General features: G+C 37.3%; 2 protein-coding genes across 3 annotated transcripts in view; both read left to right on the top strand.

Annotated features, from left to right (window-relative positions):
• Window positions 1–1,131: 1,131 nt before the first annotated feature.
• LOC122560151 (protein-L-isoaspartate O-methyltransferase domain-containing protein 2-like) lies at window positions 1,132–17,948 on the top strand. 2 transcript variants are annotated; one of them, XM_043710458.1, is made up of 6 exons: window positions 1,132–1,241; window positions 5,215–5,546; window positions 6,831–6,933; window positions 8,129–8,300; window positions 10,191–10,314; window positions 16,902–17,948. In XM_043710458.1, the coding sequence occupies exons 2-6, from the start codon at window positions 5,240–5,242 to the stop codon at window positions 17,282–17,284; spliced, it is 1,089 nt and encodes a 362-aa protein (XP_043566393.1). In that variant the 5' UTR covers window positions 1,132–1,241; window positions 5,215–5,239; the 3' UTR covers window positions 17,285–17,948. The 2 variants fall into 2 exon arrangements, with proteins under 2 accessions (XP_043566393.1, XP_043566394.1); XM_043710459.1 differs by lacking the exon at window positions 5,215–5,546 and having other exon boundaries at window positions 1,135–1,241.
• A 4,485-nt stretch (window positions 17,949–22,433) lies between these two features.
• The window catches only part of LOC122560145 (peroxidasin-like), a 188,939-nt gene continuing 184,139 nt past the window's right edge, over window positions 22,434–27,233 (top strand). Inside the window, exon 1 of the mRNA XM_043710451.1 lies at window positions 22,434–22,721. Within this exon, the coding sequence (XP_043566386.1) occupies window positions 22,561–22,721 (161 nt within the window). The 5' untranslated portion in view covers window positions 22,434–22,560. The remainder of the gene's footprint in view (window positions 22,722–27,233) is intronic.

Raw genomic sequence — 27,233 nt, 5'->3', positions numbered from 1 at the left:
CACCTTGACCTCTTTCCACCTATCACATTTCCGACGCCCCTCCCCCAAGTCCCTCCTCCCTACCTTTTATCTTAGCCCGCTGGACAAACTTTCCTCATTCCTGAAGAAGGGCTTATGCCCTGTTCCCTGGATGCTGCCTGCCCTGCTGCGCTTTTCAGCAACACATTTTCAGCTTGGATGTAAAAGTGCCAAATCAGTTGGTTTCTGGTGGACTGGGAGATAGAAGAATAAAGCAGGATGAATAGCATGGACACCCTGCAGGTTCACTTGAAGAAGTGCAGTATGGTTATTGGCTCTTCAGGAAATCACTGACACTTGATATAAGACAAAGGTGCACTGAAATAAGAAATGTTGTGAAGGATTTGTGCCAGAATGTACACAAGCTGTGAAAGCAGCAAGAAAAGCAACATAGGATCAGTGGGAACACTTCCCAGAAATGTAATTTGAAGCTTGTGCCCGACAATATCTGTTTCATTGCGACTTGAACGGTCATCTGTACATAAAACTACAGTAAATTTATATCCCCTTTACTGTCTTGGTAGATTCACAATCTGGGTTTTTACTTTTTTTTAACTTTCTGATTTATAGAAAACATATCAATGACATAAGCTCGTAAACTCAGGCTATTAGATGACATAACCAGTCAAAATTTTAAAAACTCGAAAAGTAGTTAATCAATACCCTATGTTCACGTATTAAAGAGCCTTCAGAATTTCAGAACACCATTCACAAACATTAGTAAAAGCCCCAAAGTCCCTTAAAAGTAAGAAACCATCCTTTTTATGTTAATAGCATTAAATATTTTTTAAAAATAAAATGGGAAATAGTTATGGTACTGAAATAATCCTCCAAGTGAAATTGTTTTCAATATCTGACATCTTTGCTGGGTTGGAAAGTTTTGGGGCACTTCAGAATGGAAAAGCTCCTCAGAAGGGTACTAGACCCGAAACGTTAACTTTGCTTTGTATGAATAGATGCTACCAAACCTACTGAGTATCCCCAGCAAATTCTGATTTCCAGCATCCGCAGTTCTTTGGAGTTTTTGGGACACTTCAGGTCATTTCGCCTCCATTTCGCCTCCTAGTGGCCGTAGGGCACAGGCGGTGCTCATTTGCATCTGATTTGCATGTGTCTGACGCACATCCGCCGTCGTCACCGCTCAGTGTTTACATGGTGAAGTGGAACTGAGTGCTGAACGGCAGTTTGACAAAAAAAAGAGGCCAGACACACAGCGCGACTCGGTAAGCGTGAGCCTGTGCTTGTCTTCTGCTCAGCAAACGCGATGCGACACGAAGAGTAAATTGAGATTAAAAAATTTAAACGCCTAACGGCTCCCGGGGAATTGTCGTTGCGGCGGCGGCGGCGGCGGCCGCGGCCCCGGTTGTAGCGACTGGCTCGAGACAAGCGAGGCACAGCGCCACCGACAGGCCAGACAGAGAATAGCGGCTAGTCCCGCAACAACAACTTCCCATCGTGTTGACAATGACCATGGGGTTAAAATCATCAACAAACTGTGTCAAACAGCAAAAGGCCAAATCCCCTCCTGATTGGAGGGAGATCAGGAGGGGTTTCTTACACCCATTGGTGCACTTGTAGGCATCTGAGCTATGTGGAAAAGTTGATCTGCTTGGTGTTGGTTCCCTTAAGAATTCTTAAAGGAATGGTTAAATTGACGTCAGTAATATATTTGAGATTGCAACAAATTTTTGACCATGGAGTCAAGTTCAGAAGAAGGAAAGTGCGTGGGTAATTTAGTTTTAGCCATTTCTCCTACATGGTACTGAATGTGGGGTGAGCCAGTCACTGGTTTTATGTGACCTTAAAGGAGATAACCATTTGAGAACATGAATGGTTCAAAATATTGTTTAGGGACTGATTGAATGGACTGCAAAATCTATTCAGCTCCTGTACGTCCTTATGTTGTGCAATGTCAGATGTTTGAACTTGGCACATGTAATTTTCATACATAGCCTTATCGTTCAAGAAAGGGTTATCGTTCTAAAAGAATGAATAGTTTTATAGCGACTCATGTATTAAACTTAGAATTCCAGTTGTATGGTTTTAACAGCTGACATGAAGTTTTTATTCTTTAATACTAATACTAATACTGAACATTATTCTGGTCCAAGTATTTATTTGTACAAAGCATTATATGGTGAAAGTAAACCACTATGTTGAGGCTTACACATGTCAAGGTCAGAGTGGTTTTAAAGTTGCTGAAATGTACATTCTAGTACATAGTTGCAAACCTAGGCAAAATGGAATCAACAGAATTCAAGCCTGTTTGTTTTCACATAATATACTGTTCAACTGTTATAATGCTGTGTTTGTTTGAGAAAGGCAAGATTTTGAAATGCGTAACTGAAAGACATTTAGTAATTTCAGAAGAGTAGAGTTGTTTAAATACTTTGTGTTGGTGACTAAATTGTTTGTCAGTTAACTGATAAAAGCTTTCTCTGAGTGACCTTTTCCTGCCAGTCACAGTGGAACTTGTTTATGTACTCAATGTTTCATTGTGATAGGAGAGATCATTAGCTTTTGGACACTTAGCGCATTGTTGAGTGTATCTGATCTTAATTCACATCTTAATAAATGTGAAAATGCAAACACAAATGGATGTTTGATGGCCTTTGTGCAGGTAAATAAATTGTGATTGAGCCAATCTTATGTATCCTCCAGCAGCCATTTAGAGAAATACACTAACAAAGGTTTGGAGCGTACTTACTTAAGTTTCAGGTACATAATGATGTTGAGATGTGATGGTGGGGGAGAAGGGAGGGAGAGACATGAATTGTTTTCTACTTCGATAATAAATAATCTTGTAAATTACAAAACCAATTAAAATGTGCAACATTAGCAAGCATTTAAATCAGCTTAACAATAGAATTATCCGATCATTAAGTTTCAAATATTTGCTTCCAACTGATTTGAAAGTTCCTAAAAGTTTGGCAATTCTGTCCACTTGCTGAATATAACCACATAATTTTTTTTGTCATAGCCCTGATGTGATTCTTTACTATTTGTTCCCAAGTCCCAACTACTTTGCAAATTGTCTTGGCAGTTTTATGTCATGTTTTGGCAGGCACAAATGAAAGTAGGTATAAATATTTGAGTTCTGTGTAAAGAGACCATCCACTGGTTTGGGTTATCTTGGGTTATCCTGTTGTTAAAAGCCACCTAATTGATTTTTTTCCTCAAAAATGCTGTTATTTTATTTTTATATCCCGTAATTCAACCATAACAATAAGCAAGCTTCTGTGTGAATGAGTTGTCTTAAAATAATTATAAGAAATAATGCAGAAATACTGCATAAATTAACTAAAATTAATGCAATATGCGTATGTTATTCTCACAACAATATGACAGATGAGATAGGTTGCTGGTACGGAAAGAAAATGTAGGAACTAAGGCAGGATATCCAAGTGAAATGGCGTGATGAAGTGAACAGACCTATTCTAATGAATAAGCTTAGATAGGCACTGTGTCATATGGCCAAAACAATTGACATGTCTGGAAAGTGATGGACTGATTTTCAGTTGGAAAGGAGCTACAATAAATATGGTCAGAATGCATGTGACAAGAACCTGACCTTGAATGGAAGAGTCAGTGAACGTGTACAAGAGGTGGAGGAAGGAAGATCGCTGAGGTTGCATCTTGTCATCTATGGCTAGCCTGATATGACTGACTAGAAACAATCTAAACAAATGTTACAAAAGGAGTGTTTTAGCCTTTGAATGTCTATTTTTAGGCAACAAAGAACTTCTGTTTTTAATTTTTCCCTCCTGTCTCTTGAAGGGAACTCATTGTTGGTATTGTCTCACAAGCACATTCAAATATGAACTGAAGCAGCCAGTATTGGTAGGCATTTGCCTGCGAAAGGGATCATAGATTAGCCTAATCCTGTTGAACACTCACACAAATGTCCAGTTGGGGTAAGAGCTACAGTTCCAAGCAAATTATCTCTCATTTTCTAAAGCTGGCTGACTCTGTCTATAGTAGGACTGAACCCAAGATCCTCTGAATTTTTTTCATGCAGTGTTACTGGATTAAGTCGTGCTCTTGTTTGTTAGATTATCAAGGCAGCAGAAATTATACTTTGAGGTAATTTATCTGCTTCTATAAGTACCAGTCAAAACATCAAATCAAATATAATAGACCAGGGACATAATTTATTAAACTGTAAGAATGATACTTGCCTATTTAGGTTAATGCAGATTCTGTGGTTAAAATTAAAAGCTACAGTAAAATAAAGTTACCACACTAATAGCTATAGGAATTAGGTAATGCGATGAATGATGGAATTCTGAGTCCATAGAAATGGTTTTCTGATGCTGACAGCTGATTAAATACTACATTGTAAGTTATCAGTCTGTTTTTACAGCTATCACTGCGTGTATTTTATGAACATTAAGTAGTTAGGGAAAAGTTTGCATTTCAAAATTACTTGCTAATACTTGTTTAAAAACCTGTTTGCATGTTCATTAAGTAATTTTAAAACTGCAGTACCCAAACATATAAAACCATTTTTCTAGCTACCATCAGTTCTGAGAAAGGGTCTCTCGACCTGAAACATTAACTCTGATCTGTCTCCACAGATGCTGAGCTTTTCCAACAATTTCTGTTTTTCTGTCCAAAATATGTGTTTTTTTTAATGGACAAAAGCAAACATTCTGGGATATTTCTTAACACTCCAATAGGTTTCCACTTCTGTCAGCATTTTTAAGACACGCAGTGGCGCTACGTTTCAATTTGTTGGCAGTCAACTGTATGTTGAACATAATGTAGTGAAATCAGTCTCACAAGAATCATGTATAAAAGCTGCAATGAAGGGATCATTATAAACTGGAAAATTTGATAATATGAATTTTAAATTAGCATAGTAGATAATTTACTGTAGCTAAGGATTTTCACCTGCTTGCCACCATGTTGCTTTACAAGAGTACAAATTAGAATGTTTCATGTGTTACAGAAACATCCACATATACTTCTCATAAAAAGAATGTGCAGAGATTTTAATTCATACAAATATAACTTTCTACAATTTGGTGGGACCTGAAGACTGTATTAGCAAATGTCAATTTGAATTTTGTTTTATTTATGTAAAGGTTAATGCTTTTGGAAATGCAATGCACAACGTCCGTGTGATGTCCTATCAAACAACAATGAGATGCTGTTCCTTTGTCTTATGGAATATCTAATCTTTTTTAACTTTAGTGTATAATTCCAGCAGTTCAAAAAGATGGGAGGTGCTGTGAGTGCTGGTGAAGACAATGATGATTTAATTGACAATCTAAAAGAAGCACATTACATCCGAACAGAAGTGGTAGAGCAAGCTTTCCGAGCCATAGATCGTGCTGATTATTACTTGGAAATTTACAAAGATAATGCCTATAAAGACTTGGCGTGGAAAAATGGTAACATCCATTTGTCCGCACCCTGCATTTATTCTGAGGTAATGGAAGCACTGGACCTACAGCCTGGATTGTCCTTCTTGAACCTTGGAAGTGGCACTGGCTATTTGAGTACGATGGTTGGCTTAATTTTAGGTGAGCTGATAAATAACGTGAAATTGACTTAAGATTCCGTGAAGTACAGTGACATCTCTTGAAAGCTATGTGTAGTATTTTAAAAAAACATACTGTAGATTATGGTAATCTGATACACATAAGGGGAACAAATGGGCAGTTTATAGATACCATCATTACTGTATCTGCTTTTACAGCCGACATAAACCCAAGTTCATTCAGAGCTCTGCAACGATGCTAACTTACATTGAGTTTTATTCATCCATCACCTTTGTGTTCGTCCAGCAATACCTTGATTTTAATATTATCCTCCTTTTGATTTTAAATGTCTCTATGGCAACAGCCACTCTCTAGCTCTGTTACCTCCACCAGCCCTACAACATTCTAATGTCTCTGTGTTTCTCCAAATTTGCCACTTTTATTTCACTCACCATAATCCTTCCAATGTTAGCAGCTATGCCTTCAGCTACCTCTGCCCTAAACATTGGAATCCCCCTTCTAGATTTCTACGTGAAATCTTCTTTTAATACCCTGTTTAACTAACCTCTTTGATTAATCCTTTGGTCATCCAGCATGTTATCTCCTTATGTGGCTAAGTCAGATTTTGTTTGGTAACGTTCCTTGAAATGCCTTGAATTTTTGCTATGTTAATGATGCTCTGCAAATGTAAATTATTATTGTTGCTTTTGCCCTCAAGTATGTGGTGAATTTTAATTTTTGTACTGCTAAATTTAGGACTGTTGGTCCTGTGTAATGCAAGACGCTTGAGGCAAGACAGCAATGTTTAAATGAACTTGCTTAGAGCCATTACTTAGACATCATATCTGTATTATATGATAATTTTTATTGATTTCCTTATGCCCCTTGGATTTTTGTTTAACATCTAACCAAAAATACAATCCATATTAATTGTAATTAATACAATCCATAATAATGGATTAAATCACAAAATGTTACGTCATTGACTGCTGAATGTCAAAATGATTGTATCATGTCTGGTATGCAGGAATGTTGCAATCGTGCTTTAAGTGATATTATTTCTTTATTGTAAAGTTTATCACAGAAATCATTTGATTAATATAATTCATGTGTGCAATGTATTTTCTAGCTAACTTTTCCATATTAATATACCTATTTGAGTGTGACCTGTATCTTGGAATGAAATACATTTTTAAAACCAGCATGGCATTCGGAGGAATGCTAATAACTGCTTTTTTAACAAATAAACTCTATTAAATTTAAGTGCAAATTAGATTCCCTCTGCTGGCCTATTACTATCATTAACTGTTAAGTTTCTGCTTGCAGGCCCTTTTGGTGTAAATCATGGAATAGAGCTACATGTTGATGTTGTGGAGTATGCGAACCAAAAACTTGAGAACTTCATCAAGACAAGTGACAGTTTTGATAAGTGAGTACTCCAGATCTTGAGCTAAAGATTTGTAATTGAGTGGATGCTGAGGATGAAAGCATGATGTCTTCCAATCCAGGCAACATAATATCAACCTAAAGTTGTTTGATCTGAAGCAATTAAAATTTCACAAATATTGGTTAGAAACTGGCTGCTCCACACCATATTGAACTTATATATTATGTTTGAAACAATGTAGCAATTACAAAATATACTCATCCATGTCCTCCTGCCAACTTCTTGTCTCTGGTTTGTGCACTTGGTGTAATTTTGTTTCCATTTGTTCTTGGCATGTTGGCATTACTAGCTAATGAATACCCATCCTTATTTGCCCTTGAGAAGGTGGTAGTGGGGCGCTTTCTGAACTATTGCAGTCTTTGGAGTAGCGAGTTCTGTTTTTACAGAAATAGTCATAACGGTTCTTGGTGGCCATTGGAAATTTGCTACCTTGTTTTTGTAATTCATACATAAATTTATTGACTTTTCAGTGCAGCAATTTACAAACAAATCAATTTACTTTTGTGATGGTCATCCAGAGAACTAGCAAATCTGCATCTATTATCCATAGTACGGTATTTCATGTTATGTATAGATATAATTATCCCAGCATCATTATTCCTAGATTGAAATTTAAAAACTCCTTGTAGACTATCGAAGTACAAATCATCTTACAAAGGGAAATGCACCAATAAAATTGTGTCCTAATTTAAAATGTTACTGGGAGGAAAACCAATTTGTTTATGTGTCTTCCATCATATTTACATTGACTGTCTTAAATAATAATACTTGAAATCCTGTTTGTCACTTTCATCCAGGATCCTGCATTAAAGATCTGTGTACCCCATGATCTCTGTTTGTTTCAAAATGCTACTGTTTCAGGTTTCATCTTATTCTATGCACTTTTTCTAAAGTGATCCTCTTTTCATTTATTTTAACTGAATTTTGTTTGTTCTGCTTCTGACCCTCTAACTTTTATAAGTGACTTGTGTCTCCTGCATTCATACTGCCCATTTATACTCTTCTTACTTTTGTATCCTTTTGACCCTAGTGTAGTTGAACTTGTGTAAATCAGTTGTGCATGAATAAAAAGAAGTTGCAAGATATGACACGAGTTTATCTCATCAATCTGAGGAATATTCATTTATTGTAGTGTCAAATGAAGTTCACACATCTGATGTGATGTCATAAATTTTAGGTTTGAATTCTGCGAGCCATCCTTTGTAGTGGGAAACTGTTTAGAGATTGCTTCAGATAGTCATCAGTATGATCGAGTCTACTGTGGGGCAGGAGTTCAGAAAGATCATGAAGAGTATATGAGAAACTTGATTAAAGTTGGTGGAATCCTTGTCATGCCATTGGAAGAGAAGGTAAGTTTAAAGCAGAAATATGAAAGTAATGTTATGCTTTTGCAGTGAAAATGATCATGTTCAATCATGTCATCTTGCATATGGTCTACACCCTTCAAATTGATCATGGACAAAGCTAGTTACTCCATTTTATCCTCACACATCACATTCTTACAATCCCATTTCCTTAAGCAATCACTCCTGGAGAAAAACATTTCTTGCCCTTCAATTTACAACCCCCCTTACAAAGACACTTTGAAACTCCCAATTTGCTAAAATATTTGGCCCTCCATTCTTCACAATACTTTACAACTGTCAATGTCAGTCACTCCTTCATTTTGCCCTTATTTTGTCCAATCAGATTGCTTCTTTGATAAGGCCCATTTTAACATACAAGTTCAAGGAATGAAGATTTGAAAGTATCTGACATACAACTGGTTTAAGCATTCAGATCTAACTGGACAGTAACAAGCACTCTCAGACTTTATCCTTTCCCAAAACTTCTTAGTACTTTCTGTGATCCTGGATTTCAATGAGAGCTATGGCTTGTTTTCTTCACTCTAAACCATATTCTTAAACTCCACTCTTGTTCCCTTTATCTTCATCTTCAAAAGAATATGGAGGAGCTCATGACCTCCTTTCTGAATAAAATTTTGTGGCCTTGCTACACCTCTGCTCCACCAAACCAAACTTCCCTCAAACTTCTTCTTTCCCTAGTCTTGAACTTGTTGTGTTCTCTTGTTTCTTTCGAATCTCCCTCATTTGTTTTCTAACTTCATCTTGCTCGTGAGGTCCACTTCCTTTTCTTTTGATCATATTCCCACCTAACAGCTTCCTAATCTATCCTTTTTAGAGGTATGTAATTGTATTTTCCAGTGCACACAAGTATCCTGACTTTGTAAAATTATTCCTAGGAGTAATCAAGAAATAGTGATCAAGTGACATGAACTTTGAGTTTTGATATGCTAACAGCATAGAAGTCTATGTCAAACAAACTTCTACTGAAATAAATGATTTACTTCAGTGAAGTGTTCTCTGTGGTAAAATAATAATTATAATGAAACTGAGTTGACATGAACCAGTTGGCCAGTGTTTTCTTTCCTGGAATTTGGGTGAGTGCAACATGTTTACTGAAGTAGTAGTCCAGCGAACATGGGACAAAACATTGTTAAAAATGATCTGTAGAATATGCTGGATAACTCTAAACTCTCATGACTGATTTTTACAGGGACTATCACCAAAAGCAGAAGAACTAGTACTGAAGTGTTATTGGACTTGAAATGTTAACTATTTTTCTCTAAACAGATGCTACCAGCCCTGTTTCTCCAGCACTCTGTTTTTGTTTCAGAATCCCAGCATCCTCAGTTATTAGTGTTTATTACTGTGTTCATTTTTTGTGTGACATCTTGCTGGATGAAAATTGCCTGCTGCTTCTGTCTGTGTAGTCACATGAATTGAACTTTAAAAGTTTTTTTGGGTTTTGAAGTATTTGCTTCAGATGCTGTATCTTTTTGACCGGGTCTATTGCACTACATAACATTACAACTATCTAGTTGCCACATAGTTATGCTGAGTCTGTTGCATTGTATTCTTGTTGATGTACATATTATAAATATTTTGTATTAGTCATGTTTTTACAGCATTTTAAAAGTTTTTAGTTTGGTGCCCCCAGTCAAATACTGTATATCAGTGTTGCAATTTTTTTGAAAGTTGTTCCCAGCATTGCGTTTTATCTCCCAGCGCGTGACCTACAGTTACCGAGGTGTTCAATCCTTTAGTAAAAGTTAGCAACAGTGTATGTATAGATTTTTCTTTTTAACCATGCGAATTTGTCACATTTTTTAAAAAAAATCTCTTGGTGATTGTTATTTCTACTTGTAAGTTATTGTTTCTCTGAACTATTTTATGCAGCTAACTAAAATAACGCGTACAGGATTGAATACTTGGGAAACTGAAAAAATCTTGGCTGTCTCCTTTGCTCCGTTAATCCAACCCTGCAGCTTAGATGCTGGAAAAGTACGAACAGTCCAATTACGTAAGTTTTATGAGTATAATTAGTTTAACAGAGCTTAATGTACTTAATAAAAATTAAGTTTTTACCAAATGAGTGTGTTCACTAATCTTTCCAATTGCTTATCTATAAGCATATAATGGTGAATAACTAGTATTTTTATAAATCTATTTTGTAACCTTGGTAAACTGTACATATTTTCATAATTTTGGTGCTCATGTGTCAGAGTCTTTGCATCATAATGAATCTCAAATCTGTTAATACATAATATTTTTCTACGTTTGAGACTTGCTGATTACATGCCTATCTTATATGTGTATATTTTTGTGGGCTTGCAGACCTTTTCATTCTGATTAACTTGGGAATATACTGACTCTTCAGTGCCTATATAGTTGGAAAATACTTGGAGTTTTACAGCAACAGTAGTGAGATTAAACTTTATAGAGAATTTATTATATTAGCCATAGCTTAAAGTACAGTAATCAAGTTTATCATGGTGACATAATTCCTTTCAAAAAATGGAACTATATTTTTGGTACTGCTACATATAGCTCCTGATTGATCATTAGTCCTTTTAGGTTTTTTCTTCCTTCTAAATTTGTTTTAAAATGTAACTTGTATTTATTTATACTTTTCTTCTTGGTTTTACTGCATTAATTGCAAGACTAGGATATAAGTTATGAAAACAGAAATTGCTGGTGAAACTCAGCAGGTCTCACAGCATCTGTGATTCTTCATCAGAAAAGCAACAATTCCTATTTTTTGTTTCAGATGTTCAGCATCCACAATTCTTTGTTTTATTACACTCATTAAAATTGTCTGATTTATGAACATGTTTATGGTTTGTATAGACTTGCAAAATAAAAGATATGCAGTGAGAAAGATTATCTTTCTTCTGAATTACCAAGTTTTCCTTTTATGAAATAAGCTTCATAGTTCTCTTTTTCTTGACATTGTTTTATAACCTGGTATTCTTTAAAATCTTCAGCCCTTAAAGATAGATGCTATTTGTGCCTCTGTAAGATATTATGAAATGAGATAAAAGGTCCTGAAATTATGTCATGGAATGCTAATGTGTGAATATTGAACCAGTTGTTTTGAAATTATTTTCTCCACTGTGTTAATTACAGTATTACTTTAAATTAATTAAAACTTCTGCATTGACAGATTTCAATCAAATGTATTAAGTGTATTTGCGAGATTGTAAGCCATGGCCCCCTTTAAGTGTCTAATTACAAAATCTTGCAAAGTGCATCCTGTAGCCACCAGTGATGGCAGAGTCGTAGTTTAAGGACATAAGAAATTGGTTTCTATAACTTTCATCCATTTGAAGTAGTAAGACAGAGCAGAAATTCCCAAGTATCATTTCTTGATGTGTATTGAGTTAAAGGATCTTAGCTGGCTAAATACACAAGTAGTTTCCACACTGGAAGGAACTAATCCATCAGAATTCTAGCCCTGATCACTGCTCGGAAACTTCTGGTATGAGTGCACATTTGTGGGAATCAAGTAATAAGAAAGTCAGGATTAGCTGTGATTTTTATAACTTATTCATGGATATTCCCTTTTAATAGTCTGTCAACACTGGCTGGTACATGAATAATTGATATTTGAATGGCTGTCCTATAGGATGCCTGGTTTGTGCAGAAGCTTGTCTCAATAGATTTAAGATCCAACATTCAGGAGTGAGCGGACAATTTTTGTTGCATAGAAAGAAAAAACATTAATGTTTCATCCTTTGTCCTCTCCTGAATAGGTAGAGACTTGTTGGAGTTTGGTTTTGAGAACATGAGCAAATTTTACCAAAGCAATAATTTTTTTAGATGCTGCTCAACCTGCTGTGTATTTCTTAAAGTCTGCAGTATTTTGTGAATTTTACCTTGAAAAGTGTCACAGTGGTGCACAGTCTTGGCTTGACACCCTTTTTCTTCTTTGGCCTAGAGGTGCAAAACTGAATTATAATGATTGATATGAATGTTCAAGGTCGACACTCTTAACAGTATTCTTAGAATCAAATTGGGATTTCTGGTCTCAGTAACTTAGTACTTCATGAAGCATTACCTTTAGTCATTAATCTACCAAGGAATGAGAATTTTCTAAAAGAAATGTAATGGAGAAAAAAAACTTTAAGTGCTTGCTTTTTATTAAACAGGACACTGGAGTTGAGAGAAATAGAGGCCTTGGTTAAATCACTCCCAGGTTTCAGACCTTGGTAGCAATTTTCTGAGATACCATCAAGCAGAAATCAGGTGTTTCTCCAATAGAATCAGGTGAGGTGACCTGTCAAAAATGCTGTCATGCCTCCATGTTTCCAGCGTCAATAGAAGATTCTTCGAGCTACTGTGTTGGAAGCCACAAGATCTGCACAAGTTCAGATAAGCGGAGAGAAAGGGTTGAGAGTCCACATAAGTGTCATTAATTTGAAATCCAGCAGTAAATGTCAAACCTAAAAGAAATAGTATAATTTTGACATATTTAGTGTAAAGATGTTTATCAGTATCAGTCAGAAATTTTCATGGCAGTTGTTTCTTTAAATGTTGTCATCTAAATTTAAGCACTGTAGTTTTAACCCTCCATTTCCCACAATACCCCACAGTTCAGTGTTTATCAGTTGGTGAGCAAGAGAGACAAGAAACTGCTAATATCCAGAAAGTTGTTATACCTAGGCTCGTCTGATGGCTTTGTGTTGCTGCAGTGACACAACATTTATATAGCACCCCTTCATGTAAATAAGTTCCAAAGCGCTGCACAAAAAGGACAACAAGTCAAAGAAGGAGAAGTAATCAAAAAGAGAGTTAAAATTTGGATTTTATTAACATTCTTAAGAAGAAAGCAAAGTGTTGGTGCTTAGGAAGCAATATTCAGAAGATTTGACCTCTGCAGGACTTTGGGCTGAAGGACAGCAGAATTTGGGATAAATTAGGCTATTTGAAGTGATTTTAAACATAACAACAAAAAAGTTAAATTTGAGGAGTTGTGAAAAGGAGAGGGACTGGAAGTGGGAACCTATGAGCAAGGGCCAGAGCGATAGATGAGTCAAGGATTCATCAAAAGAAAGATTTTAAAAACCATGCCTACAATAGCATTCTGTGGCAAAATAATCAGATTGTTGTATTTTTCTTTGTGATCTGAAAAGGGTTTTCGAACCAAAGGGTGAAAAAAGCTATTTTTCAGTTATTGAGAACTTAATGTTCCAGGATACAAATGCTACAGGGAGGACAAAAAGGGAGGCAAGAAAGGAGGGGGAATAGCGTTTTTGATAAGGGATAGCATTACAGCTGTAGTGAGGGAGGATATTCCCGGAAATACGTTCAGGGAAGTTATTTGGGTGGAACTGAGAAATAAGAAAGGGATGATCATCTTAATGGGATTGTATTATAGTACCCCTAATAGTCAGCAGGAAATTGAGAAACAAGTTTGTAAGGAGACTTTAGTTATCTGTAAGAATAATAGGGTGGTTATGGTAGGGGATTTTATGTGGATGTACCTACTAGAGACAGTTCAAAACCTGACCTACTCTTGGGAAATAAGGTAGGGGAGGTGACTGAGGTGTCAGTGGGGGGGCATTTTGGGGCCAACATCCATAATTCTATTAGTTTTAAAATAGTGATAGAAAAGGATAGACCAGATCTAAAAGTTGAAGTTCTAAATTGGAGGAAGGCTAATTTTGACGGTATTAGGCAAGAACTTTCAAAAGCTGATTGGGGGCAGATGTTCCCAGGTAAAGGGACGGCTGGAAAATGGGAAGCCTTCAGAAATGAGATAATGACATTCCAGAGTCAGTATACTCTTGTTATGGTGAAAGGAAAGGGAGGTAGGTGTTGGGAATGCTGGAAGACAAAAGAAATTGAGGGTTTGCTTCAGAAAAATAAGGAAGCATATGTCAGGTATAGACAAGCTAGATCAAGTGAATCCTTAGAGTATAAAGGGAGTAGGAGTATACTTAAGAGGGAAATCAGGAGGGCAAAAAGGGGACATGAGATATCTTTGCCAAATCGAGTCTAGGAGAATCCAAAGGGATTTACAAATACATTTAAGGACAAAAGGGTAGGAAGAGAATAGGGCCCCTCAAAGATCAGCAAGGCGGCCTTTGTGTGGAGCCACAGGAGATGGAGGAGACACTAAATGAGTATTTTGTATCAGTGTATACTATGGAAAAGGACATGGAAGATATAGAATGTAGGGAAATAGATGGTGACATCTTGAAAAATGTCCATATTACAGAGGAGGAAGTGCTGGGTGTCAGTGGATAAATCCCCAGGACCTGATCAGGTGTGCCCTAGAACTCTGTGGGAAGCTAGGGAAGTGATTGCTGGGCCCCTTGCTGAAATAGCTACAGATGAGGTGCCAGAAGACTGGAGGTTGGCTAACGTAGTGTCATTATTTAAGAAAGGTGGTAAGGACACGCCAGAGAACTATAGACCAATGAGGCTGACGTCAGTGGTGGGCAAGTTGTTGGAGCGAATCCTGAGGGATATCATGTACATGTGTTTGGAAAGGCAAGAACTGATTAGGGATTGTCAATATGGCTTTATGTGCGGGAAATCATGTTTCACAAACTTGATTGAGTTTTTTGAAGAAATAACTTAGAGGATTGATGAGGGCAGAGTGGTGGACGTGTTCTGTATGGACTTCAGTAAGGCTTTCGACAAGGTTCCTCATGGGAAACTGGTTAGCAAGGTTGGATCTCATGGAATCCATGGAGAACTAGCCATTTGGATACAGAACTGACTCAGGTGGAAGACAGAGGATGGTGGTGGAGGGTTGTTTTTCAGACTGGAGGCCTGTGACCAGTGGAGTGCCACAAGATCTGTGCTGGATCCACTACTTTTCGTCATCTATATAAATGGATGTGAGCATACGAGGTATAGTTAGTAAGTTTGCAAAAGACACCAAAATTGGAGGTGTAGTGGACAGCGAAGAAGGTTACCTCAGATTAAAATGGGATCTTGATCAGATGGGCCAATGGGGTGAGGAGTGGCAGATGGAGTTTAGTTTGGATAAATGTGAGGTGCTGCATTTTGGGAAAGCAGTTCTTAGCAGGATTTATACACTTAATGGTAAGGTCCTAGGGAGTGTTGCTGAACAAAGAGACCTTGGAGTGCAGGTTCATAGCTACTTGAAAGTAGAGTCACAGATAGATAGATAGTGAAAAAGACGTTTGGTATGCTTTCCTTTATTGGTCAGAGTATTGAATGTAGGAGTCACGTTGCGGCTGTACAGGACATTGATTAGGGAACTTTTGGAATATTGTGTGCAATTCTGGTCTCCTTCCTATTGGAAGGATGTTGTGAAACTTGAAAAACGATTTACAAAGATGTTGCCAGGGTTAGAGGATTTGAGCTAAAGGGAGAGATTGAATATGCTGGGGCTGTTTTCCCTTGAGTGTCGGACACTGAGGGATCACCTTATAGAGGTTTATAAACTCATCAGGGGCATGGATAGGATAAACAGACAAAGTCTTTTCCCTGGGGTGGGGGAGTCCAGAACTAGAGGGCATAGGTTTAGAGTGAGAGGGGAAATTATAAAAGAGACCTAAGGGGCAACCTTTTCACACAGAGGGTGGTACGTGTATGGAATGTACTGCCAGAGGAAGTGGTGGAGGCTGGTACAATTGCAACATTTAAAAGATATCTGGATGGGTATATGAATAGGAAGTGTTTGGAGGGATATGGGCCGGGTGCTGGCAGGTGGGACTAGAGTGGGTTGGGATATCTGATTGGCATGGACGAGTTGGACCGAAGGGTCTGTTTCCATGCTATACATCTCTATGACTCTAAGAAATTGCTTTTCAGAGTGCTGAATTGAGGAACGCGGCTTTTATGCATCATTAGCCTGCAATTTCTTCTTGTCTCATTCCTTTGTTTCTCCACTTGTTATTTAGAATCCTTTGTGGCTATTTGCAGTTCTTATCTAACCAGTCTTGAGCTTCTACTTTTAAAGAATAGGTTTCCTATATTTGTGTTACAGAGAATAACATTATGGATTAGTTCACAGGAGGTCATATGGTTCTCTGAAAAGCAAAACTTAGATCCATTAACCCACAATTTACTTAATACTCCTTTAACTTTTTCTATTTCAAATATTTATCCATTTCTATTATAAAACTAAATGATAACTCTTTTCTGGTAGAGAATTTCCTTATCCTGATGATCATCTGTAGAAAAATAATTTTCTGAATTTGCTCCATTGTTGTGCTAGTCTTCAACCTTACATTCATTGAGTTGCCAATGAGTTGTTAACAGAGGAAATAGTTTTCCTTGACACACTTCATTGAAGCTCCTCAATTTTGAGCATCATTATTAGATTCTGGATTTTTAAAAACATTTGCTTCTGCCTCAAAAAAATGTTCAGAGCTATCTTAGTTTAAAGCTTAATTTCAGGCTTCTTGCGCATTTCATCAATGCAATGTTAATTCTTGACATTGAGTAGATAAATTGTTAATTTCCTCTCTAATCCCGTCATGTTATCTATCGTTATTATTATTGTTTGGTAAAAAATTCTGTGAATTGAATATACTAATGCAACATTTGTAAAGTTCTTGCTGTATACTAGTTTACATTGTGTAAAAAATAGTCTTGTGCATTACTTGTAAATTTGTGGTTCCACAGCTTCAGTTAGCATTGGAACTCTCCAAGACTTAACTCGGATCTGCATTCGGCGGACTCTTAAAAATACAATAAATCAGGACAAGTCAAATGGTGGTGTTCCTCCAAAGGCTGTTTCCAGATTTAAAAGGAGACGGATTCGAAGGCGGCGGATGGATGCAATTGTCCTTGTTGACAAGCAGGTTTTTGCAAGTCGAATTTCAAATCCTTTTGATAACAACAATAATAATGGTGAGGACATGGAAGATGTTAGGAGAGATGATGATGAAAAGGAGTACAACGACTTTAAACCTGATCCTCCATTAAATCTGCTTCGAGAAAAAATTCTCAGTTTGCCTTTACCTGAGCCATTAAAATTGTACCTACTGTATTACAGAGATAAATAAGTCTTGCAAATGACTGCTAGTAATAACTGTAATATATTGCACATAAGCTAAAGTTTGAAGAACATAGGGGGACATATACTGCAATGAAAAAAAGTGAGCACTTTTTCAGACTTGGTTGATTAGCAATTTACTTTTAATAGTTTATTACTAACTAGTCTAGTTTCTCCCATTTTAAAAATGCTCTGGCATTATCCCTGTAAAGAATTTTTGAAACTTTATGCTTGGCTATGCTGTACATTACTGCATCATTTATGGCAAGCACTTCTTTAAGAAACAATATACGAGATGATTAGAAAAATGTAAAATCATTATCCCTGTAAAACTGTTTTCAGTGGCTTGTATCTCCTCCGTATAATGAAATATTGTAATTTGTAATAACTTAGTTCAATATTTAATACTGTTTAGTTTAAAGATGGTAAATTTTAAGCACAGCTCTGTGCTTTATATGCCAAAATTGTTTTTTTTGTAAAGCAATTGTTAAGATGTAACTTTAGAGAATCTTTTCAGATTAGCTTCTTAATTTAAAAGTTTTTGAAAATAACATTAGTTACTGCTCTGATATTTTCATATTTTTGCAGATTGCTTAGTAGATGAACAGATGTAAGCAAGTCCTTGTTCAGACATTTCTCTGCAATAAATAAAACAATAAAGATTGATACATAGACAAGCCTTTGTCTCATTAAAACTTCCAAAGTGCACACTTAGAACCAGGAGTGTGCAATTTTATTATGAACATTTACAAGTTATTTACACCATGTCTTGAAACTATTACATTCATACTGCTAATATGTCCTGGATCTTATGGCTGTTTGGAAATGCTTCTTAGTTCTGTTGCCCCATTGATAAAGTCACAGATCAAATTGCACCTATTAGTCTTCAATACTTGACATGTACATGTAAGTTAGGAGGAACATTGATCTATGCTTTATATGCAGTTTTATTACTGAAGTAACTCCGAAGCGAGAATGTTTGGAGATGTCTACTTTAGAGTTTATTTTGCTCCATCTTTGCTGATTTTTTTTGTTCTTTTTTGATCAAAGCTACTGCAGAAATTTGTATAGGAACTGAGACAGATTCCTGTCATATAAACAAAGTGCTGTAAAAACTCAGGTCTGGTAGCATATGTAGAAAGAGAAGCAGAGTTAATGGTTTGAATTCAGTGACCCTTGAAGTCCAATCAATTGATCGACTTTGAGGGACCATAATATGTGAAGAATTAAAATGTAATTTCTATGGTTTGTGCAAGAGGTGCCTTCCATGACCTGTAGAATTACTTGCCATAGCAAAAAAAAAAGAGGTTTAATGGTTAAAAATGTTTTTTGACTAAGACAAATGTTTATTTCATATTGGCAACACAGTTGCAGCTTGTCAAAAGTCTGCCACAGTATGAGTACACAGTTAACATACATCCTACAATACTACTTCAGAGGCCAAAACTAAAATTAATCAAATTTCCTAAGCCTAGAAATTTGCTCCAAGTCAGCTATACATCCTTGTATGTGGAAGTTGTGCAATGCTGAACTTCTGTCATCGTTATGATTGAACAGAAGTTCTAGGCCAGGAATAGAGTTAGACAATTGCTTAAGTTCTGTAGAAATTACATTAGAGGAAAAATATTAGAGGCATAGAAAGAGTGCAGCAAAGATTGACCAAACTGATGAAAAATCGAAAGATCTACAGACTCTGGTAATGAGAAACAAAGACAGAAATTGCTGGAAAAACTCAACATGTCTGGCAGCAACTGCGGAGAGAAAGCAGAATTAACACTTTGTTTTGTTGCAACAGAGTGATTAACATAAAATTCCATGTAAAAATGATCACATTTACAATAGTTGGGTTTATAAAATTCTCAAAGGAAATCACTTTCTGCTAAAATATGGATGATGCTAATTATTTGTGTCAATACTGCATAAAATTTAGGTGAATGGTAGGGACATTACCAGTGTGGCACAAGAACCCACAGTGTTCATAAAGTTAGAGTCATTCAGCACGGAACAGAACCTTTGGCTCAACTCATCCATACTGACCAGGTTTCCTGAATGAGTCCGGTTTACTGCATCTGGTCCATATCCCTTTAAATTTTACGTATCCATGTACCTGTTCAAATGTTGTTTAAATGTTGTAATTGTACCTTCATCTACCACTTCCTCGGGCAATTTGTTTTATATACACACGACCCTCTGTATGAAAAAGTGCCTCTCAGAACCCTTTTAAATCTTTGCCCTCTCACCTTAAACCTATGCCCTATAGGTTTGGATTGCACTATTTTGGGGAAAAGTCTTTAGCCATTCACCTAATCTATGCCCCTCATTATTTTACAAACCTCTATAAGGTTATCCTTCAGCCTCCAGGAAAAAAAAGTTCAAGCCTATCCAGCCTCTCCTTTTCACTCAAACCCTTCAGTCTCAGTAACATCTTTGTAAATCTTTATTGCACCCTTTCCAGTTTAATAACATCCTTCCCAATGTAGGGCAACCAGTATTCTATGCAGTACTCCAAATGTAGACCCACCAATGCAGTAGCAGAAACATGACATCCCAGCTGCTATACTCAGTGCTCTGACTGATGAAGCCAAGCATGCCAAATGCCTTCTTCACCACCCTGGAAGAAAGACAAGGCTGCAGATGCTGGAGAGTCAGAGTCAAAAAGTGTGGCACTGGAACAGCACAGCATGTTAGGCAGTATCCAAATCTGCTTCTCAGATGCTGCCTGATGTGCTGAGCTTTTCCAGCGCCACACATATCGACTCTTCTTCACCACCCTGTCCACCTGTGACACCACTTTCAAGGAACTATGTACCTGCACCCCAAGATCACTCTTTGGTAACACCCCCTGGTGCCCTACCATTAACTAAGTAAGTCCTGTCTTATTAAAATGCAACACCTTGCACTTATCTAAATTAAACTCCAGCTGTAATTCCTCAGTCCCTTGATCAAGATCCTGTTGTATTCTTAGTGAAAATGCCATCTGTCAATTTGCCTCACTCCTGATATGCATTGAACAGCGTGAAGTAGCTGCACTAACCAGCCACAATCTTGTCCCTTTCATTCCAAATACGCTTTTAACCATGTGTGGTAAGTGTTAATTAATACCAGGCAAACTCTGGCAATAAAGAATATTTTACAAGTGCTTTTTAAAATTCTTTTGTGGGTATGTGGCTGGCCAGCATTTATTGTTCATTCCTAGTTGCCCTTCAGAAAGTGGTGGTGAGTTACCTTCTTGAACTACTGCAGTCCACTTGCTGTGGCTTGACCCACAATGCCTTTAGGGAGGAAATTCCAGGATTTTGACCTAATGACAGAGAAAGTATGGCAATATATTTTCAAGTCAGGATGGTGAGTGACTTGAAGGTGGTGGTGTTTCCATGTATATGCTGCTCTTGTCCTAGATGAAAGTGGTCATGTGTTTGGAAAGTGCTGTTTGAGGATCTTTGGTGAATTTCTGCAGTGCATTTTCAGGTTTTAATTATGAGGGATTTAAGTGTAAATGTTTTAACTTTTTTTTGGTTCTCTTTCTGTATTTGATTTGATATTGAATTTATTTACTCCAGCTTACACTGGGGTGGCACAGTGGCCAGCACTGCTGCCTCAAAGTGCCAGGGACTTGGGTTCGATTCCTACCTCGGGCGAGTGTCTGTGTGGAGTTTGCACATTCTCCCTGTGTCTGTGCAGGTTTCTTCCCACAATCCAAAGATGTGCAGGCCAGGTGAATTGGCTATGATAAATTGCCCATAGTGTTAGGGAATGGGTCTGGTTGGATAACTCTTTGGACTTGTTAGGCCGAAGGGCCTGTTTCCATACAATAGGGAATTGATTCTAATTACTTCCTTCTCTCTCCTTATGTTGTTTAATTCATATCTGATTCTTTAAGCAGGGGTGGCACAGTGGCTCAGTGGTTAGCATTGTTGTCTCACAGCACCAGGGACCTGGGTTTGATTCCAGTCTTGGGCGACTCTGTGTGGAGTTTGCACACTATGTCTGCATGGGTTTCCTCCCACAATCCAAAGAATTGCAGGGTAGGTGAATTGACCACGCTAAATTTCCCATAGTGTTCGGTGCATTTATCAGAGGGAAATGGGTCTGGGTGGATTACTCTTCGGAGAGTTGGTGTGGACTTGTTGGGCTGAAGGGCCTGTTTCCACACTGTAAGGAATCTAATCTAATTAACCGGTGCTTGTCCTGTTCATACCCAGTTTCCCTTCACTGCAACATTATTACCTCATAATTTCAGCGATTTGCCATTTAAATGATTTTTAAAAAGATGTAAATGTAAAATCGCAATACAAATTAATTATTAGATGTCTTATCTCAACAAATTAAACGGTGCAGTATTTCCTTTTTAAAAAAGAAATTTAACATTTTTTTGCAAGTTTTTACTACACTTTGCAGTGCTATGTGACTTCACCCCTGAGTGACCTGGCTCTAATTTTAAGATTGTACTTTGCAGCAGAGGAAGTAGTTTCTTTCTAACTGTCCTACCAACTCCTTTAATAGACTTAAGCATTTCAATTAGATCATCCAGTAGGTTATTTCTTTCGCCGTCTTGTCAAACATTTTTCATTTAACCAACTTACAAAAATCAGATTTCTCTTTACTGTATATGGTTTGAGAAATACAGGACAAAAAAAGATCCGAGGTAACGTCTTAACATCATGACTCTTATGTGCAAAACATGACTTCTAAAACCTGAAACGAATACACTGAAATTTTGATTTTTACAGATGCACATTTTCATTTTATTCAGTTCAGTGGGCCGTAGAGTCTGGAAAATTTAAATGGAGCAAGGATACTAAAAATAAACTAGTGAGATTTTTTTAAAAAATAGAATCTTTGTAGCCACTAGGCGGCTCCTTTACGTAAATTGAGATTGGGTTGTAATTTACAAACACGAAGTTGTTGAAATCGAGCAAATTGAGAGAAAAGAATACATTTTGACACACAGAGAAATGCATTTATATCAGATTTAGACTGTTAGACTTTGCAAAATGTTCTGAATCCTAACATTTGAAAGGAAAGAATAATCATGAATAGTGAATAATTGGCATAATTTGTATATTTACATTAATTATCTATAGTATTATTTCATATGCATAAAATAACATTCGTGTAGTAATTCTTACAGACAGGATTGTGTGAGTGACTTCTTGAAATGACCGATTGAAATTGACTGGTTTGATAGAGTACACGTGCCTCCTGCAAGCTCCTGCCTCGAAGTTTAATTGGGCTTGAATCTGATCACTGGCGTTCGGATGAAAGTACACTCGGCACCGCTTCATCATGTTGCCGAAATGTTTCTCTTTTTTAGTCACCATTCTTTTGTTTTTCGCACCTCTCTGTTCGTCTTGCCCGAGTCGCTGCCTTTGCTTTCGGACCACGGTGCGGTGCATGCATTTAATGCTAGAAAACGTCCCCGAAGTTTCTACACAGACAACTATTTTGTAAGTAGCCTATTGTGTTCCATAAGCCATTTGATTTCGGATCAGCGGCAGATCCAGGATTTTGTGGATCAACTAAGATATATATCTTTAGAAAGAGCATGAATTTAGACTATTTTTTGCCTCACAGTTTGGATTCGTCTACTTGTACGAGTTAACAAAACTTGACCGTGGGACGACTCGCACTTATCGTAGTTTGCGAAGAGGAGACGTGTTTCCCTTTTGACGAACAAAAATGCAATAAGCCAAAAGAATTACTTACCAAACGGAGTACTTTACCTTAATACTGTCTGTATTCAAGTACGGAGTACTGCATATAGTTTAGCGTCCAGAAGGTTAAAAGGATGGTTAACCATGAATAGTTACTTTAGCAATATTGGAAGTATTGAGAGCATTTAATTTCTGGAAAATTTGTTTCGAATCCTTTTTTCTCCAAACGAGGATTGCCAGATATCTTTGATCAAAGTTTCCCTTCCATTGATTTGAGGTTTACTGGACATGTACTGTTCCCTCCCCCTCTATGGGTTGAGGGATGTATCAAACAGAATGTTTTTTGTGTTGGGAAATTGCTGCAATCACTGATCAGTTAACATGCCCAGAACCTTAATTACAAGAGAAGGTTAATGGCTGAATAAGGAACAGCGATACATATTTATGTTTCTTAGCTACAGATTGTACGTTTCTGGGGTTCATATATGATTTGTGTCATGAAGTGTGCTCCTAAAAGATCACAATAAGAAAATATATTTTCATTAATTTTAAACATTTATTATTGATGATCTGAAAATAAGTGGTTAAGACTAGAAATGTCTCTTGATTCTTGCTTGTGTTTTAACACCCAATCAGCTTTGTTTCTTTGGCTAGCAGGAACCACAAGTTAGCTTCATTTAACAAACTATGATACCAGGCCAGTGAGTAACATGTTATTGTTTGCCTTTTGTTTGAAATTGTATGTGATATACCATGTACTCAGTTTTCCAATTAGCTCATGGGGAATTCAAGTTTAAAATATCTAATTTCATATTTGTTTTTGAGAGAAAGTTATCAAAAGATAAATAAATTATACCAGTAGATTTTAGGTTATCATATTAACATTATTACATCTGCCTGAAAGCAGTAACAAAAATTGACTGTCCCTGTAGTACTCTTTGACTTTGACTTTGATCCTGTGCTTGTGATGACAATTTAATGTGGTAATGAAGTCCTTGGTGAGTGCCTTACTACAGTACAATCCATATTGGATAAGAGCAAACTGCAAAAACGCTCTAGAGCGAGGGCTTGGATGTATTCCAGCATCTTTGATATCCAAGTCAGATCAAAGGGAGGTTAAAAAAGAAACATCACAATTAATTAGAGCCCTAGATTTAAAAAAATTCAGACACAATTTTTCAAAATCTGATAAACTGTATGTATTACCAAGGCAAAGCAAAACATCAGAGGTCTGATCACAGGATATGACCTGGGGCAAGCACTGGAGAGCTTTTATTTGTAAATAGAACTGACTAAGTATAGACAACTGGCAATTGTTATTCATTAATTTCTTCACAATGCTTCAAATACTTCATGAATGATCTATAATGACAGCAGAAAATCTTACTGAGCTTTCAATATTGATATTGATATAACTACACATTTATTTTAATGGTATGGAAGTAGAGCTAGCTAAAATGAACTAAGGTCTATAGAGATGTTGTGGTAAACATTTAGGAGATATTTCAGAATATGAAGAACATAACATTTCACTGAATGAAAAGTTTTATGGTGTTTGACTAAAAAGTTCGGGAAGTGGATTGAAGGGGGACTTGCAGGTTGTCATATTCCCTTGCATTTGCTGCCCTTCTAGATGAAGTCGTCATGGGTTTAGAAAGTGTGGTCTAAGGCGTCTTGGTGAATTTCTGCAGTTCATCTTGTAGATAGTTGCACTGCTGCAACTGAGCATTGGTGATGAAGGGAGTGAATATTTATGGATGTGGTGCCAATCAAGAAGGCTGCTTTGATTGGATGGTGTGTAGCTTCTTGTGTGTCTTTGGAGCTGTACTCATCCGGCAAGTGGGGAACATCCCATTACATTCCTGACTTGTACCTTGCAGAGGTTTACAGGATTTGGGGAATCAGAAGATGAGTTATTTGCTTTAAATTTCCCAGCCTCTGACTTGCTCTTGTAGTCACAGTACTTATATGACTAAAATAAAAGCAAGCTACTGCGGATGCTAGAATTTGAAATCAAAAGAGAAGGAGAAAATGCTGGAAAATCTCAGCAGGTCTGACAACATCTATAAGGAGACAAAAGAGCTGACGTTTCGAGTCTAACTGACCCTTTGTCAAAGCTTTACAAAGGGTCAGTTAGACTCGAAACATCAGCTCTTTTCTCTCCTTACAGATGCTGCCAGACCTGCTGAGATTTTCCAGCATTTTCTCTTTTGGGTACTTATGACTAGTCCAGTTGGGTTTCTTGTCCAGGGAAGGATGTCATTTCATTTTTGAGCTCTGAGCAGTGGTAGGGTCTGGAAATATATTTACATGTTGAAATGAGCTTGAAATGAATAGTTCAAAGCTTTAGAAAAATATAGGGTGGAAGATAGAAGAAGAGTTGGGCTGTTGCCTGGCACCAAGGTTCCCTAAAACACAGGGACAACAACCGTTTTCCATTTAGAACGTGTGAGCCATTGAGAAGGTCAGCAAGTGTGCAGATTTCATTCTTGCAGGTCATCCAGGATGATAAATGCATTTAACTGCAGCAATGAAGTTTAGCAGTCTCCTGAACAAATCAGTAGAAAAACACCATCCTGATTGTTTAATGTTGGTAAGAGAGAGTTCCAGAAATAAGATTGTGGAAAAGGAGTTGAAGGAATTCGTAATGAGAGATAAGTCAGCTGTGTTTGCAACTTGCTTTAAGGGTTTGATGAAGAGACATTAAATAAAATAGAGCAAGTGAATGAAGAATCTTGCAGGAAAGAAGGCAAGCAGAGCCGTGCAAACTGAATCAGGAACTTTAAAATGTAAACAAGGTGGCCATTTCAATGCGGTTTTAATATTTGGAAGGTAGTTGAGAATAAAAGGATTGAACCTTTATTTCTGATATTTGTAAGAAGACAGTTTCAACAATTTCTTGTACAATATAAAATAGTCTTTTTTTTGTTTGTTATAAATACATTGACAGCCTTTTATGAATATGATTCTGGTTAATCCAAGATGGAGGACGGGAAAACTTTCTGGCTGTAAGTGCTGGGTTTTTTTTAGGTGTTGGAGGTGATTACCTCGAATTCCAGGAGCAGCAATTACTGTTTTATATGCTGTTGCATTGTTTTGGAACTTTAGAAGAAAAAAAGTCAAAACAACAGCAGTTTTAAAAGGGAGAAGAGCAGACAAAGGAAGTACATGGTGAGGACAGGGCAGGGGAGAGAGAGAGAGAGAGAGAACCTGCACAGTTACCGCCTTGGTGTTTGAATTCATGTGTCGCTGGACATCAGAATGCATCTGGGAAAATGAACGAACAGTGAAATTCACAGCTAATCTTGGAGGAACTGTTGGGCGAAGTTCACAGCACAGAATCAGATAAGTTAATTGTTGTTTTAAGTCTGTCCAAGAGAAAGGCTGCGGTAGTGAGTATCGTGTATTCTTTCTTGATTATATGTTTTTGGAGATAAGTCTCTTGATTAAACTTAAAATATAAGCCATAGCTATTAATTTAACCTGGGGCAGTGTTTGTAGAGGAATAAGATGGTGTTATTTTCTGGGTCTGTAGATTGTGAAGGAGCAAAAATGGCATTTGCAGTGATATGTACTTCTTGTAAGATGTGGGAGTTTAAAGAGTGTTTAAGGGTTACTGCGGATTATATCTGCCATAAATGCTGTTAGATGCGATTCTTATCAGATCGAGTGGAGAGACAGATAGAAGCGATGAGGAATTTGCAACAGCAACAGTATGTGATGGATGGCAGTTATAGGAAGGGGGGAAAGTCTCAGATACAGTCACATAGATGGATTAACTCCAGGAAGGGCAAGAGAGGTAGGCAGCTAGTGCAGGAGTCTTTTGTGGATATACCCATCTCAAACAGGTATGCTTTTTGGAAAATGTAGGGGGTGATGGATTCTCAGGGGAACGTAACACAAACAGCCAAATTTCTGGTATTGAGACTGGCTCTAATGCAACGAGGGGTACGTCGGCTTCCAAGAGATTAATTGTGTTAGGGAATTCTGTAGTTAGAAGTACAGACAGACGTTTCTGTGGCCAGCAGAGAAAAAGCAGAATGGTGTGTTGTTACCCTGGTGCCAGGATCAAGGATGTCTCAGAGAGGGTGCAGAATGTTCTGAAGGATTCACACTTTTGGATCATTGGAATCTCTTCTGGGGTAGAAGTGACCTGTACAAGAAGGACGGATTGCATCTAAATTGGAAGGGGACTAATGTACTGAGAGGGAAATTTGCTAGAACTGCTTGGGAGGATTTAAACTAGTAAGGTGGGGGTGGGGGGGGGGGGGGGTGACCCAGAGAGATAGTGAGGAAAGAGATCGA

Source organism: Chiloscyllium plagiosum, chromosome 20 (assembly GCF_004010195.1).
Source record: "Chiloscyllium plagiosum isolate BGI_BamShark_2017 chromosome 20, ASM401019v2, whole genome shotgun sequence".
NCBI classification, from domain to species: Eukaryota; Metazoa; Chordata; class Chondrichthyes; order Orectolobiformes; family Hemiscylliidae; genus Chiloscyllium; species Chiloscyllium plagiosum.
This window is presented reverse-complemented; position numbering and strand designations above follow the sequence as displayed.

Coding starts and splice junctions, on each gene's coding strand:
- LOC122560151 (XM_043710458.1), top strand. CDS start 5,240: ATGGGAGGTGCTGTGAGTGCTGGTGAAGACAATGATGATTTAATTGAC. Junction 6,934..8,128: donor ACAAGTGACAGTTTTGATAA/GTGAGTACTCCA, acceptor CATAAATTTTAG/GTTTGAATTCTGCGAGCCAT. Junction 8,301..10,190: donor TCATGCCATTGGAAGAGAAG/GTAAGTTTAAAG, acceptor TATTTTATGCAG/CTAACTAAAATAACGCGTAC.